The sequence below is a fragment of the Cryptotermes secundus genome, unplaced genomic scaffold (genome assembly GCF_002891405.2).
Source record: "Cryptotermes secundus unplaced genomic scaffold, Csec_1.0 scaffold133, whole genome shotgun sequence".
NCBI lineage: Eukaryota > Metazoa > Arthropoda > Insecta > Blattodea > Kalotermitidae > Cryptotermes > Cryptotermes secundus.
Window position 1 is genome coordinate 315011 of NW_019718024.1, and position 15350 is coordinate 330360.

Sequence of the window (15350 nt, forward strand, 5' to 3'; positions counted from 1 at the left end):
AGTTTCTTCCTCAAATTTAAGTCCAATTTGCTGGTAAAAAGATTCTTCTTCTTGCTAAATGCAGCTTTTGCCATGGCAATCCTAGATTTAATTTCACACGTACAACTTCCATCATCTGTTAACAAGCTACCCAAATATTTAAAACATTTCACATTCTCCAGTTGTTTTTGGTCTATCTTTATTGTGACTGGGGTTGGTTGTCTCGAAATTTTTTATAGGATCTAAACAAGCCTAAATACTGCCCCCTCCCTCCTCATTCAAAAAACTCATCAATTTTTTCAAAACTTCACGACAATAAATAACACAAATTTTCCAGATACCATGTTGTAAACAGTCATGGGTGTTCTGATTCTTAAAATATTTTAGTTTACATTGTTGCATAAAATGCTTAGATCACTGCTAATTGTCATTAATCAATACATGAACAAAAGGCAGCATTAATTTTTGTGTGAAAAAGGACAGAGAGAGAGAGAGAGAAGTATTTATAAAACACATAAAAGAAGGTTAAGTTGACCCTCTGCTTAACTAATTAAGCACTACGCCACGATGGCATATGGGGGAGTAGATATATAGATCCACTTTTCTTAACCTTGACACTAGCTGGAGGTGAGTGGTCAGCTTTATGTCCCAGCTGCTTTACCCTAGGGCAGGGGTCGGCAAACTACGGCCCGCGGGCCAACTCGGGCCCGCCTCCGCTTTTTCTGCGGCCCGCGCGCTAAGAATAGATTTTACATTTCCAAACTCTTAAAAATGTCAAAGTGGGATAATATTTCATGAAACAAGATAATTATTATAATATGAGTTTAATATTTATGTGTCTATGAAGCTTTATTTATAGGAAGAAACCTATGTTTTTTCGAACATATTGTCTACCCTAGGGCCTAGGGTAAAGAGGATAGGAGGCTGGGTGGGCTTCAGAGCCAGTCTGGATGACGTGAAGAAGAGAAAATATTTGACCCTATTAGGACTTGAACTCCAACTCCTCGATCGCCAGTCGCTTACTGACTGTGCTACCACAGCTCCTTTATAAAACATGTTGCATCTGAAATTGTGCCAACTCAGGGGACCATTTGGTTTGCCTCAGTTGTCACACTGGTCCTGATTTCTCAGTTTTTCATTCAAAATTATTTGATATTTATGAACCTTCCACAGAATAGGGAACATATTTTATAATCATGCAAAATTACTTCTTATGTCATCAACTTAAACATATGCATTTCATTGCTTCTAACACGTGTTTTATCAATTCTGCGGGCAGATTTTCTACGTGCCTCTTGCTCTTGTTATACCACCAGCTCAGTTCCTTACACATCAGCACATCAACTTCTTGTATCAAATCTGGGTCCATACTCGAGTCGTCAGCACACTTGGACCTCTGGAGTGGATACTCAACACTCCCAGACATCACAGAGTGCATCATGGTAAGTCACCAACCTGACAGTGACTGGGCCTGTTACAGAAACAGTGTAACAGTTGTAGTGATTATCTGATACTAATACTTCATGAATTCTGGAATAATATTAAAATGGTATTGCATAATGAGGAGCTTCATAACTTGTACTCTTCGCCAAGTATAATTAGAATGATCAAGTCAAGTAGGATGAGATGGGCAGGGCATGTAGTATGAATGGGGGAGAAGAGGAATGTGTATAGGATATTAGTGGGAAAGCCAGGAGGAAGGAGACCTCAAGGAAGACCAGGACGTAGGTAGGTGGAGAACACTAACAAGGAAAAGAGTGGGACATCAAGGACACACTAAAGCCATTCATTAAGTACTGATAAAGATGAAATATGTTATAAACTCCGTTTCTCCTGTTCATGTCTTTCAAGCCAAAGTTGCATAAATGGGACACAACTCAGACCTGTCTATGCCAACATTGAGCAGATATATTTCTCTTGGTGTAAGATGCAAAATAATGTCTTTTGTGACCTACTTGAAAAATAAGAAAAATAAATGTAGAATTATAAATGCTAAATCCTTCCATGAAAACTAATACACCTGTGTGACTATCTCATACTAAGTACAAAAAACATTTGTTCATTGTAGGTTGCAATTTGTATTGTCTGGACAAAAATTATGGTGGGTTCCTAATCATATGGGACCGAATCTTTGGAACATTTGCTGAGGAGCATAAGGATGAAGCGATAATCTATGGTTTAGTACATAACCAACCATCATTTAATCCAGTCTTTCTACAGGTAACTGTCAAAAGCAATTTTTTTATTTTTTCAAATAGAAGGTATCTCAAATTGAAAATGCTTTTCGTGATTGCAAATGTTTTTAATGTATTTTGCAGTTATTCTATAATGTAAATGTGATAAAGAAGTGGAAAGCTATGAATGGTTGGCAGGACAAATTGGCTGCTATTTGGAAGGGGCCAAGCTGGTTACCAGGAAAGCCTCGACTTGGAGCAACTGAGGACAAATTAGATGTGAGTAATAACACCATGGTTTCATAAGAAATGAGAAACAACCTTATGTATGCATGAATTTTTTGAGGTCCTGTCTGTGATAAATTAAATGTAGTGCTCAACAGATTTTGAACTAAATGATGAAATGAATATATGGTAAGAAATAGGGGTGATTAGAACATATTATGGCATTCGTTGTCATACATAGTAAGATGATCGTACATACTGTAACGTGGATGGCCAGAGTGTTTCTAGCATAAACGCACTCAACAATAGGATGAATGTTTATAGTACATTGCTAGGCAACAGTCAGCGTGACAATAGACAAGCGAGGTAACTATCACATAACTGGCTTCCAACGGAGTCCGTTCCATGACCGTTGCTATGAAATTATTCAGTAAACATGTTTCAAAAATATAGGCTGTTTCTGTGCATGGTTGGTGCGGAGGCTATGTAATGAGATTCCATGCACTACAGTGTTTCAGTATTTGAGTGTGTGTTGAAGTGTTAAATTCAGTTGAGTTCTCGGTGGAAGATAGCCATGGAAAGTTCGTTGTGTGTGATTTGAAGACTTTAATTATGTGTAATACTTGGAGTGATTTGAAATGCTAATTTCTGTGTTGAGATACATCACCTGGAGAGGACTAGTGTGTGTGTGCAACAGTGAATTATGAAGTGTGTGTGTGTGTGTGTGTGTGAATCAGTGATAGCGTTTTAATTTGAGTGTAATTAAAAGAGGCTGTGACCAAAGTGCTAATAAAGCCAATCATCTGAACTATAACCCATCATTCTTGTCACGCATACCACCCTACACATGACAATACTAAGTTCATATACAGGGTGTCCCAGGAGGAATGGACCAAACTTCGGGAGGGTGTTGCTTATGTTAAAGTATGCCGATATAACCCAAAACACCTATGTCCAAAGTCGAACGGTTACGGAGATAATGGCCCGAGAAAAGTGTGGTCTTCTGGCGGTTCCACGCACTATACCTGTCAGCTGAGACTCCTATCTGTTTGTCCTTGAGTACTGTGAGTCACACTAGCCGTAAGCTCATGTGCTACCTACAGAGCCTACAGATTACGTTGCGGCGCAGTCAGCCACATTACGTCAGCGCTTGCCAGTCATGTGTCATGTATAGGGCTTGAAAACCCTAAGGACAATTATGACATGGCGAGCAAGTATTTTGTACTTCAATTTTATGGCTTCACGTCACTCACAAGTTAGTTTGATGTTACGTACATTATTAACATTACTGAATCCACATATTCCTGCCAGTTTTAATATGTATTTTGTAATCAACAAGTGTGTAACACTGGTCAAAGTTTGACACTTCTCTGGCCATTATCTCCGTAACCATTCAACTTTGGACATAGGTGTTTTGGGTTATATCGGCATACTTTAACATAAGGAACACCCTCCCGAAGTTTGGTCCATTCCTCCTGGGACACCCTGTAGATAGGTCTTGGTTACATGCTGACATTCTGATGGATTTCCAGGTTACACAAGACTGGATGGACAGTTTTCTATACTTCCCATACTAGGTACTTTACTGCTTTACACTAATATACAGAATCTTAAAGACACATGGCATTTCAGAACAAAAAGGGGGAATATCTTGAAGACAAAATGAATGAGCTTGCAACACACAGTAAGAACAAGAATACCATGGCCTTCTACAGAGGAATAAATTAATTTTAAGTAGGTTTACCAACTCAAAACTAACTTGGTAAAGGATGAGAATGATGATCTGCTTGCAGATTCCCATATCATTTTGAATGGGAGAGAGAATTACTTCTCTCACCTACTGACTGTACTTAGGGTCAGTAATGTTATGCAGCTGGAAATATATGGCTGAGCCCAGAATTTTTGAGGCTGAAAATGCTATTGCAAAGTTGAAAAAGTATAAATCGCCAGGTATTGATCGCATTCTGCCAGAAATGATTCAAGCAGGGGGTGAAAGATCCATACACTCATGAATTCTGTTTGGAATAAGGAAGAATTGCCTCATCAGTGGAAGGAGTCTTCCTATTGCATCCTTTCATAAGAAGGGCAATAAAACTGACCATTGTAACTATCGAGGAAAATCACTGTTATAAATTTCATACAAGGTTTTCATTCAGTATCCTTCTCTCAAAGTTAAGTCCACAGGTAAATGAAATTTCTGGAGATCACAGTGCGGGATTCAACAGATAAACTATTGAACATATATTTGCATTCAACAAATATGAGAGACAAAGGGGGAATCCAATGAGACAGTACATCAGCTGTTCATATACTTCAATAATCCTATGATTCAATTAGCAGTGAAGTATTGGGGTACCCATGAAACTAGTTAGGCTGGTTAAAATATACTTCAATGAAACCTCTAGTAAAGTCTGTATAGATAAATATTTGTCTGATATGTTTCTTATTCAAAACAGTCTGAAACAACAAGCTGGTGTTTCTCCATTGCTTTAGAATAAGACATTAGGAAGGTCAAGAAAAACCAGGTAGGACTGAAATTAAGTGGGACACATCAGCTGCTGGTCTATGCTGTCAACATAAATCTATTAAGAGATAACATGAACACCATAAAGAAAAATATATAGGTTCTAGCTGATGTTAGTAAGGAGGGTGGTCTAGAAATAATGCAGTGAAAAGTAAGTACAGTGGAACCTCGCTTAACGAGCATAATTCGTTCCAGAATCTTACTCGTAATGCGAAACACTCATTAAGCGAAACAAGTTTTTCCATATAAATTAATGTAAAATACGATAATGTGTTCCATGCCGAAAAAAATACTCAAAAAATGTATGTANTCCTCCACAACTTCTTGCTGTGAAACACAATGCAATTCCAAATCGTGCAAATCGTTGATGTAGACCGATTGTATGTGCGCGCTAGATCAGCCACGCTCACACCTCGTTCTCGCTTTTCAATGATTTTACGGTTTATTTCTACGGTTATTTTTATTCTCTTATGGCTGTCTTTTTGTGGCTTTTTCTTCAGGGACATTTTTGCAAGGGTTATTGAACTTTGTACAAAAAATATCACAAATAATGTCTGAACAGAAGTTTGAAAAAGTGTGTGATCTCAAGCGACACTAAGATGCTAGCGGAACGAGAGCTAACACAGACTGATGTAGCAAGTGCACAACCCGGGACTTCCCCTCTCGTCACTCGTTATGCGAAATGTCACTCGTTAACTGAGTCATTTTTTTACGATTTGTTTTACTCGTTATGCGAATTACTCGTTATGAGAGGTGCTCGTTAAGCGACGTTCCACTGTACATAGGTCGTACTGAAAGTCATGAGCAACAATTTTTTGTAAAGTAACATGCTTTATTATTGACAAACTAAATACACCACCTCAATCTACAGACCTTTCTTTATTTTTCCACATAATCTCCACTTCTTTGTACACATTTCTCCCAGCGTTAGGGAGCTTGAAAATTCCCCTTCTGTAAAATTCTGTTCCAGCCATCCAAAGACACTGACACACTGCTTTCTGAATTCAGCGTGTTTATGGAAGTGTTTGCATGGGTGTGAGCAGTGTTCGAAGATGGGTGAAACATTTTAAAGATGGGAACACCAGCATCGAAGATGAGCCTCGGAGCAGTCGTCCTCGAACAGCCTCAACTGAATGCAACAAGGAAAGAGTGGATGAGATCATTGAAGATGACAGGCGTGTGACTGTGGGCACAATAGCCCAAAAACTTGGAATAGGGCACAGTGCAATGCAGGAGATGATTGAAAGCTTGGGCTACAGGAAAGTTTGTGCTTGTTGGGTTCCGCGGTTGTTGACTGAAGACAACAAAGGTCACATTGGAAGCAATTGCAAAGATGGGGTGGGAAGTTCTTCCACACCCCTCCTATAGCCCTGATCAGCAACCCTCCAACTACCATCTTTTCGGATTTGTGAAGGATCAGCCGCGTGGACAATGTTTTGAGACAAGGGAGGCAATTCAGAAAGCAGTGCATCAGTGTCTTCAGATGGTTGGAATGGAATTCTACAGAAGGGGAATTTTCAAACTTCCAGAACGCTGGGAGAAATGTGTACAAAGAAGTGGCGATTATGTGGAAAAATAAAGAAAGGTCTGTAGATTGAGGTGGTATATTTGGTTTGTCAATATTAAAGCATGTTAATTTACAAAAAATTGTTGCTCATGACATTCAGTACGACACTCGTATATTGTGGCATATCCGCCAAAAGCCACAATTGTGAAGCCAGCAGAGACAGCCATTGCTATGGAACGGCTCTGCAAACACATCTGTTGCTAGACAATGGCTTAGTAGCCATCATGTGATCACCTCAGCAGAGACGCATGCAACAATAGAGTAACTGTTGGAAGTGGTGTTTTCTGTGTGGTCAGTGCCAAGGCTACATACCGAGAACCAGCTGTCTTTATGAGACACCCGTTTGATGGTTCTTAGGAAAAACTACAATTCCTAAGAAGTTCAGAGGGCACCCGTGTGGAGGCGGGGTCGAATACCTCCACCGTGACCCTGCGAGTCAGGAGGTGATGAAAAGGGAAGTCTTAAATCTGAGACAATAAAATATGGTCGCAAGTCTCAAGGGACTCAGACCCGAGATAGACTGCGCTGGCAACTCCAGCAGCATATATAAAAGACAGACTCATCCTCTCGTCAGAGGGGGCACTCCTCAAAAACAAGACCATAAATGTCAAACAGTAATAAATATTTGGTCATGAGCCCCAGATGGGGCTCGACACCAAGACTTACTGACTGACTGACTGTCAGTCGCAATGTGACTTTGACTCTGACTTTATGAGACAATCCTGAGAAGGCAGTTAGAAGAGTAGGAGGTTGGTGTGAGATGGCTGTCAAACTGCAAGGATGTGTGCCCGGAAATAGAGGAATTTCCACAATCAGAAGATGTCAATAAGCAGAGCCATGAAGACCTTAGTGAGAACACTAGGTTTTGTGTGATAGTGATCTGAAAAAGTAGTCACGAGTTGTGTGTTAAAGTATCCAATAAATCCAATCACCAATCCAAACCCTTGCCACATCACACTTAATCATGTATTAAGATTTTGCCACCAGAATGCAAGGCAAAATCATAATATAAAGACAGCTAACAGATCCTTTGGACACGTGGCAAAGTTAAAATTTTGGGAATGACATAAACAAACCAAAATTTAATTCATGAGGATCTCAAGAGAAATCTGAATTTGGATAATGCTTGCTACCAGTAAGTTTCAAAAATTTGTCTTCTCTTCTGTTGTATAAAACTGTAAAGATTAAAATATAAATTATAATTTTTCCTGTAGTTTTGTATGGGCATGAAACTTGGTTTTTGAGATCAAGGGAAGAACATCAGCCAAAGGGATGTGAGAACAGGCTGCTGAAAATATTTCGACAAAAGAGGGATGAAGTGACAGGAGGTCGGAGAAAACTGTATAATGAGGAGCTTCATAACTTGTACTGTTCTCAAAGTGTAATTAGAATGATCAAGTCAAGGAGGATGAAATTGGCAGGACTTGTAGCACGAATGGTGGAGAAGAGGAATGCCTAGAGGATATTGGTGGGGAAGCCAGAAAGAAAGAGACCACTAGGAAGACCAAGATGTAGGTGGGTACACAATATTAAAACGGATCTTATTGATCAGTGGAGGGCTCTTGTGAACACATTATCAAACCTTCAGGTTCCATAAAATGCTGGAAAGTTCCTGAGCAGCTGCACAGTTGGTAGCTTCTCAAGAAGGGCTCAGCTCCATGAGTGAGTGAAGAAAGAAATAATAATGGTTGAAGAAAACTGCATAATGAGGAGCTTCATAACGTGTACTCTTCTCCAGTAATTAGAATGATAAAATCAAAGATGATGAGATGAATGGGGCATGTAGCACGCATGGGGACAAAGGAGAAAGCATATAGGATTTTGGTGGGAAAGCCAGAATGAAAGAGACCACTAGGAAACCACATGTAGGTGGATAATAACACTAAAATAGACCTTAGAGAGATAGGATGGGGGCCAGTGGAGGGCTTTTGTGAACATGGTAATCAACCTTCAGGTTCCATAAAATTTTGTGAGTACCTGAGTGAAAGGAGACTTCTCAAGAAGGAATCAACTACACAGAGTTAGTTGGTTAGGTAGTTACTGGGAGACAGGCAGCCTGGTGTGACAGGAAAACAATAAGAAACCTCAGTCTATATACAGCCCTCCCCCCCATCTTGTGAATGAATGTTACAAATGGACTCATTGTCCAGGCATGCTCAGTTGTAAATTCTTTAAAATGATACAAACATTCATGGCAAGCATCTAGGTTGCTAACCTACCCACTTAAAATATCAGAGTACTTATATATTCAAAGAAATAAGCTAGCTGGAAAATTACTGAAGGACTGAAACCAGAACCAGCATAAGAAATGAACATGAACAAAACTGGACAGATGAATGATGAAAGACTTCCAAAACAAATCCTACAGTATAAACAAAAAGAAAGAATTCCAAAACAAATCCTACAGTATAAACAAAAAGAAAGAATTCCAAAACAAATCCTACAGTATAAACAAAAAGAAAGAATTCCAAAACAAATCCTACAGTATAAACAAAAAGAAAGAATTCCAAAACAAATCCTACAGTATAAACAAAAAGAAAGAATTCCAAAACAAATCCTACAGTATAAACAAAAAGAAAGAATTCCAAAACAAATCCTACAGTATAAACAAAAAGAAAGAATTCCAAAACAAATCCTACAGTATAAACAAAAAGAAAGAATTCCAAAACAAATCCTACAGTATAAACAAAAAGAAAGAATTCCAAAACAAATCCTACAGTATAAACAAAAAGAAAGAATTCCAAAACAAATCCTACAGTATAAACAAAAAGAAAGAATTCCAAAACAAATCCTACAGTATAAACAAAAAGAAAGAATTCCAAAACAAATCCTACAGTATAAACAAAAAGAAAGAATTCCAAAACAAATCCTACAGTATAAACAAAAAGAAAGAATTCCAAAACAAATCCTACAGTATAAACAAAAAGAAAGAATTCCAAAACAAATCCTACAGTATAAACAAAAGACAGTGTGACTGAAGGCCTTGGAAAAGATGCTACGAGTATCTTAAGTCAGCGTAGGTTTGATTGCCTTTATAATGAAGTGAGTAGCAACAGAGTGAAGGTATAGCTCCATGCATCCATAAGCTCAGCCATGCATGAAAGTGGTTACCTTGCTCACTCACTCACTCACTCACTCATGGAGCTGAGCCCTTCTTGAGAAGCTGCAAATTGTGCAGCTACTTAAGAATTTCCCAGCATTTTGTGGAATCCAAACGTTCATTACTGTGTTCACAAGAGCCCTCCACTGGTCCCTATCCTGAGCCAGATCAATCCAATCCATACCATCACACCCTATCTTTCTAAGATCCATTTTAATATTGTCCACCCACCTATGCCTTGGTCTTCCCAGTGGTGTATTTCCATCTGGCGCTTTCACACTTTAATTCTGGGGAAAGAAGCCCCGGGTAACCACCGGACAGGAAGCTTTACAAACCCCAGAGTCAGTCTGGACAATGTGAAGATAAAGTGTCTTGCCCCCAGGCCTTCCAGCCCATAGTGGGTTTCTTTACTGACTGAGGTATCTTGCCTCACACTTTTCAGTGCAACAGAAGGTTTCCCCTGTGCTTTGTAACCTCTGCACCAGGCAAATGGAATGCGCTATTCAACATACTGCAGTGTATAGACCCATTGCTAGGTAACGACCATAAAACAAAGATGTTACTGTGGCAAAAAATCCACATGCAACAATAGAGGAACTGTTAGAAACAGTGTTTTATATATGGTCTGTGCCAAAATGTTATAATGGAGACAAGTTTAAAATTCAATCAATCAGTGAAGCAAAGACTAGGAGGTTGGTGCAAGATGGCCGCCAGCCTGGGAGTTCATCAAGTGGAGCAAGAGTTCAGTCCTGGGATACTTGCAAGAAAGTAATAACATGAGCACATAAGTAGTTACTATAGGATTCTGACGATGGTGTATAACACACTGATATATTGGGTTTTCGGACTTTATCCATCGTCCTGGTTTTTAAGATAACTAATAAAAACACGACGTTTCGGAAACTGGATCTGTTTCCGTCCTCAGGTGAAGGAAAACACCTATTCTGTTGGGTCCCTTAGAAAGAGCTAGCCTCAATCACTTACATCAGTTTGTCCAGTGATTGAGGCTAGCTCTTTCTAAGGGACCCAACAGAATAGGTGTTTTCCTTCACCTGAGGACGGAAACAGATCCAGTTTCCGAAACGTCGTGTTTTTATTAGTTATCTTAAAAACCAGGACGATGGATAAAGTCCGAAAACCCAATATATCAATGAGCACATAAGCTGAAGAATCTCCATTGTTGAGGTCTGTTACAGGATGACTAGTGAAAGCTGGCTGAGAAGGCTTAGAGCGTCCTCTAGTGATTTGTAAAGAGTGGAGATTAGTGATGGCGCTGTAATTACTTGTCATTAACGAGTTGTGTGTCAAAGAGTTCAATAAATGTGATCATCAGTCCGAAATCCATCTACAGTCACACGTGACAATATTTTTGTGGCTACTAGATACTTTATATACTGTTAGTTACATACTCTGCTGAAATGTGATACATCTTCTGAAATACTAACAATTCATTCTTGTACCTTTATGATGACAAAAACATAGAGGTATTTAAATTTCCTTCATACCAACGTTCAGAAATGCCATGAAGCACAATCTGGCATACTAGTTTGGCTCTAACATTCTCCTCCTGGTGTTCAGGTCTGGAATGCCTTCATGTCAAGACATTTAACAGAAGGGACATCTTTACCTTCAGCATTCATTTTTAAAATCTTATTGCAGTTTTCTATAGCACACTGAAGTAACTGTAAGTGGTATACCAATCCACCTTTGCAATTCAATCTTGAATGATTACATTTATGATCTTACTAAGAGTTGAAGGTTCTTCTGGGTAATGACAACATGTAGTTTTGTAGGTCAACTATCAGAGTACATGGCATCACATCCCAAAAGACAACTCTTCATAGTCACAGCTATGAGGATACTTGCTCTTGTTTTCAAGTTTGAGGTTATCAAGGCAGTAACTATGAAGATTACCAACTTCTGAAATGTGACACCTACATTTCAGAGCAATGCACTGCCTCCACCCTCAGCGTGCATGTTCCTCTGAAATGCAGGAAATGATCTGCCAGACTGCATGCAGCAGTAATATTCACTTGTTTCTCCTCACTTACAGATCAGGAGCAGAGAGAAATATGACATGAAACTCCCTGTATGGATTAACATATACCTGTGTCTGCATTTTGTTGCACTGGTAATTGTCTACCAGGAGCTTGCTCTCAAATATTCGGTATGTATTCATGGTGAACATTTTATCCATTCTTTTATCCTTCAGTAGCAACTTGAAAAATAAATACGCACATACAGATCGAGAATCTAGTTGTCCATCTGCCTGATGTGAGATTTTGTGACTCAGGGATCCGAAATTCACAGTCAACACCACCTTCTCCACGGTTTAGGCCTTTGGCATTTCCTGACTCCTAAAAACATCGCTGGGTCCGTTTTATTCATGGGTATCCTTGACTTCTCCTTCCAAGAGGTCTATAGTTCAACACACATTTTAAGATCTGCTCCTTTCATTCTTCTAATGTTCTTACTAATTTTCCTCACAGTTCTTAGCCCTGGATAGCAGTGAGGTCAGCTGGAGTTACTATCTTAAGTTTGCATTACATTTCCTGCATAGCAGTTTGCACCCTGCTACTGTGAAGGACAAAGGAGTGGAAGTAACTCTGTATAAGGCAGACTCTGCACTGGTCTTTACCATGCTTGGAGTACAAAAATTGTAAAATAATCATACTGTGACCATGAGCTTCTTTCTACTCAAGATCATCATGCATTGTGAAAAACCATGTCCCATTACAGGTATCCATGTCTTTGCAGATCGTAACAGATCTAGATCAAACCTGTTGAAAAATGGTCTCAGTAAACATAAATCCGATGTGTGAATACGGACAAGGGCCTCTTATCCAAGGAAATGGATAAAATCCCAAACAATAGAGACAACGAGCATTTAGTTCACCAACCAGCAAATGTACATGACGTGGAGATATTTCCATGGGGTTAATACATGGAGCAAAAGTAACAAACGGTAAAGTTATCCCTGTAACATGCTGTGAAGGCAAATAGGGTTATTAGATGTTGAGTCTCCTAGATTTTCTCCACAGTCGGCTCACAGGTAGTGGTAAGGTTGTCAGCCTTTAAGTGCCAGACACCCTTTACACCCCAGGAAAATTCCTGATACTCATATCTGTTAGAGGCTGAGTTGACCCCAGAGCCAAAGTGCAGGTGGAAGGATCAGGTAAATTAAAATATCCACTTCATTGGGACTCAAACCCGTGACCTTCCAGTTTGTAGCAAAAGATACCCAACACACAATTTTTGTACTTGAGGGGCAGTTGGCTCTCTCTCTCTCTCTCTATATATATATATATATATATATATATACACACACACAACACACACACATATTTTAAAGTTGCACATAGTTTCATTATTAGAAATTCATTAACCTCTCCTGAAGGAGGTCTGTATAAGCTTAATGTTATTACTAGGTTAGATGGAGGCACGCGGTAGTGTAGTTGGCTGAGGCACTATGCTACGAGCCGGAAGGTNATGGAACAAATAATAATTTATGGAGCAGCCTGCTCTGTATGCTTTAGGAGAGCAAGCAATCCAATATGCAGACTACTTCAGCAACAGACTAGTTACCTACCTATCTCTGGGGAATTCCTGCAAACTCAGAAGTTCCAAAATCAAACAAGTCAGATAAATCTTTCACAATAGCCATTTACATTATTGGACTTGTGCAGTTTTTAGCCTGCTTTCCTTCCTCTAGGAAAAAACTAGGCTTATGCAATCACCATGCTGAATTGGGATAGGTCAAGTTGGTACAGTGACAGGCTATGGGTTGGACGATCCAGGTAGGATTCCTGGTAGGGGCAAAGTGGCAGGGGCATAAAACTGACCATTCACCTCCATCAAGTGCCATTGTCAAGTATGGTGGAGTAGTACCTCAACTCCCCCATGACTTCATGGCATAGTGCTTAATTAATTAAGCACAGGGACAACTTTACCTTTTTTTATCTTTTGTCTACAAGGCAGGCAGAAGGGGATTACTTTCAGCAATCTTTAGTAAATATGATCTGTGTTGCCTTTTATCATAATCAGTAATGAAGCTCTGCTTAAGCAGCAAGGCATTAATGCATGCAGCATAGATCCCACAGCTGTTCCCTGTATGGGCACACAGGGAACTACTGCCCCAATATCACTCACATCACTCTTCCATTTCATTTGAATGCACATATAAAGTAAATAACTTACAGTTTATATTTTGATTCCAATTATATTTATATTCATAATGGCTTCTACCACCAGAAAAGCATATCAACATGTAGCAGTCACAAAGTTTTAAAGAGACTTATTACAAAATATCTCATTTCTGTACAATTCTAATTTTAAGTTTTTAACTGAAAATTCAATTTATGCATTTAAAACTCACAAGGACACAATATGGCTCCACATTGAAATTACATGCAATTCAAGAACTGAAACTAGTATCATAGTACACTTGATGATGGCCCAATATAAGGGCCGAAACATGTAGCGTCAACAGCAAAACAAATGTTGATACAATAGTTGTTGTGTAGACTGCCCCATTATATACTTTGTTGTAATAGCACTATTCACACGTAGTAAAGAATAGCAGCGCCACGCACACAGAAAGACTACACAAGATAACACTATACAGTGTGGTAACAAGAACTAGCCGCTGCAGCACTTTAAACATAGGGCGAATAACCCTAACAATTTTAAAATTTAGGAAAGAATTTTAAAGGTTTTTAAAATTAGAACTAAAGATTTTATTATAGTGGTATTACAACAAAGTCAAAATTAACGTGTGTAAGATAAAATAATCTACAAACCAGACAGTTATCAACGAAGTAGAAGTTGATAATAAGAAGGAAAGTGTTTTTAAATGTTAAATTTTGAGCTGGGTGCAGTGTGACAGCGACGTGAGTGTTATACACCTGATGATGGCCGTCTGAGGCCGAAACATGTAGTGTAGGGGAACAAGATCAAAGACACAAAATATATTGTTTGCACTTGAGACGGAGTTTTTATCATTATATCATTTATCGTATGGAGTGCAACAGGATGCTTAAATATAATATCTTAAATGTGCCACATTTTCAAAACATTTGTTTCCTATCTTTATGTCATGATTTTGCCCTTCATTCTGGGAACAAGACAGCAACATATACTTCTTCTTTTATTGCTAGTGGGGTGGGACTAAGTCCCTTGTACTGCAGTCACTTCTGGCCTATTGTACCCGCCCCAGATGATAGGTGAGGGTGATTGTGGAGCAATTGGTGGAATGAAGATCGGCAGGTGAAACCGAAGTACTCAGAGAAAACCTGCCCCAGCGCCACTTTTCCACCACAAATCCCACTTGACCAGACCCGGGATCGAACCCGGGCTGCTGCGGTGGGAAAACATAGTTTTCTCAGTGTTTCCTTCTAGACCAACCTCCTTACTAGCGCCAGTTAAAGTTTGTGTTTCTCTTTATCATATCTACATTATCACCCAGTAGATTCACATCATTGGCATAGACCAACAGCTGATATGTCCCATTAAATTTCAGTCCCACCTGGTTTTCTTGGACCTTCGTAATGGCATATTCTAAAGCAAAGTTGAAAAGTAGTGGCAATAAAGCATCTCCTTGTTTTAGACCATTCTGGATAGGGATTTTATCAGACAAATGAAGAAAGTCGTCTTCTGGCATCTGGCGCCGTGTATTCTTTGTTTCAGCCGAAGTTTCGGAGGAACATATCGCCTCCATCTTCAGGGCCTGTGAATTGCGTTGTGAATACAGAGAGCAGTAGCTGTAATGATTAGGAAGTGAAA

The 15350-nt window shown here is 39.3% G+C and overlaps 1 protein-coding gene across 7 annotated transcripts in view; it reads left to right on the plus strand.

Moving 5' to 3' along the window:
- Positions 1-15350, plus strand: part of LOC111874864 (alkylglycerol monooxygenase) — a 38650-nt gene that overhangs the window by 21630 nt on the left and 1670 nt on the right. For 4 of the 7 annotated variants that reach the window (XM_023871603.2, XM_023871524.2, XM_023871683.1 and 1 more), the window contains 4 exons: positions 1296-1421; positions 2048-2199; positions 2298-2432; positions 11623-11736. In XM_023871603.2, coding sequence (XP_023727371.1) covers positions 1296-1421; positions 2048-2199; positions 2298-2432; positions 11623-11736 — 527 coding nt within the window. Of the gene's footprint in view, positions 1-1258; positions 1422-2047; positions 2200-2297; positions 2433-11622; positions 11737-15350 lie in introns of all 7 variants that reach the window. The other 3 variants (XM_023871126.2, XM_023871351.1, XM_023871438.2) reach the window with 1 other exon arrangement.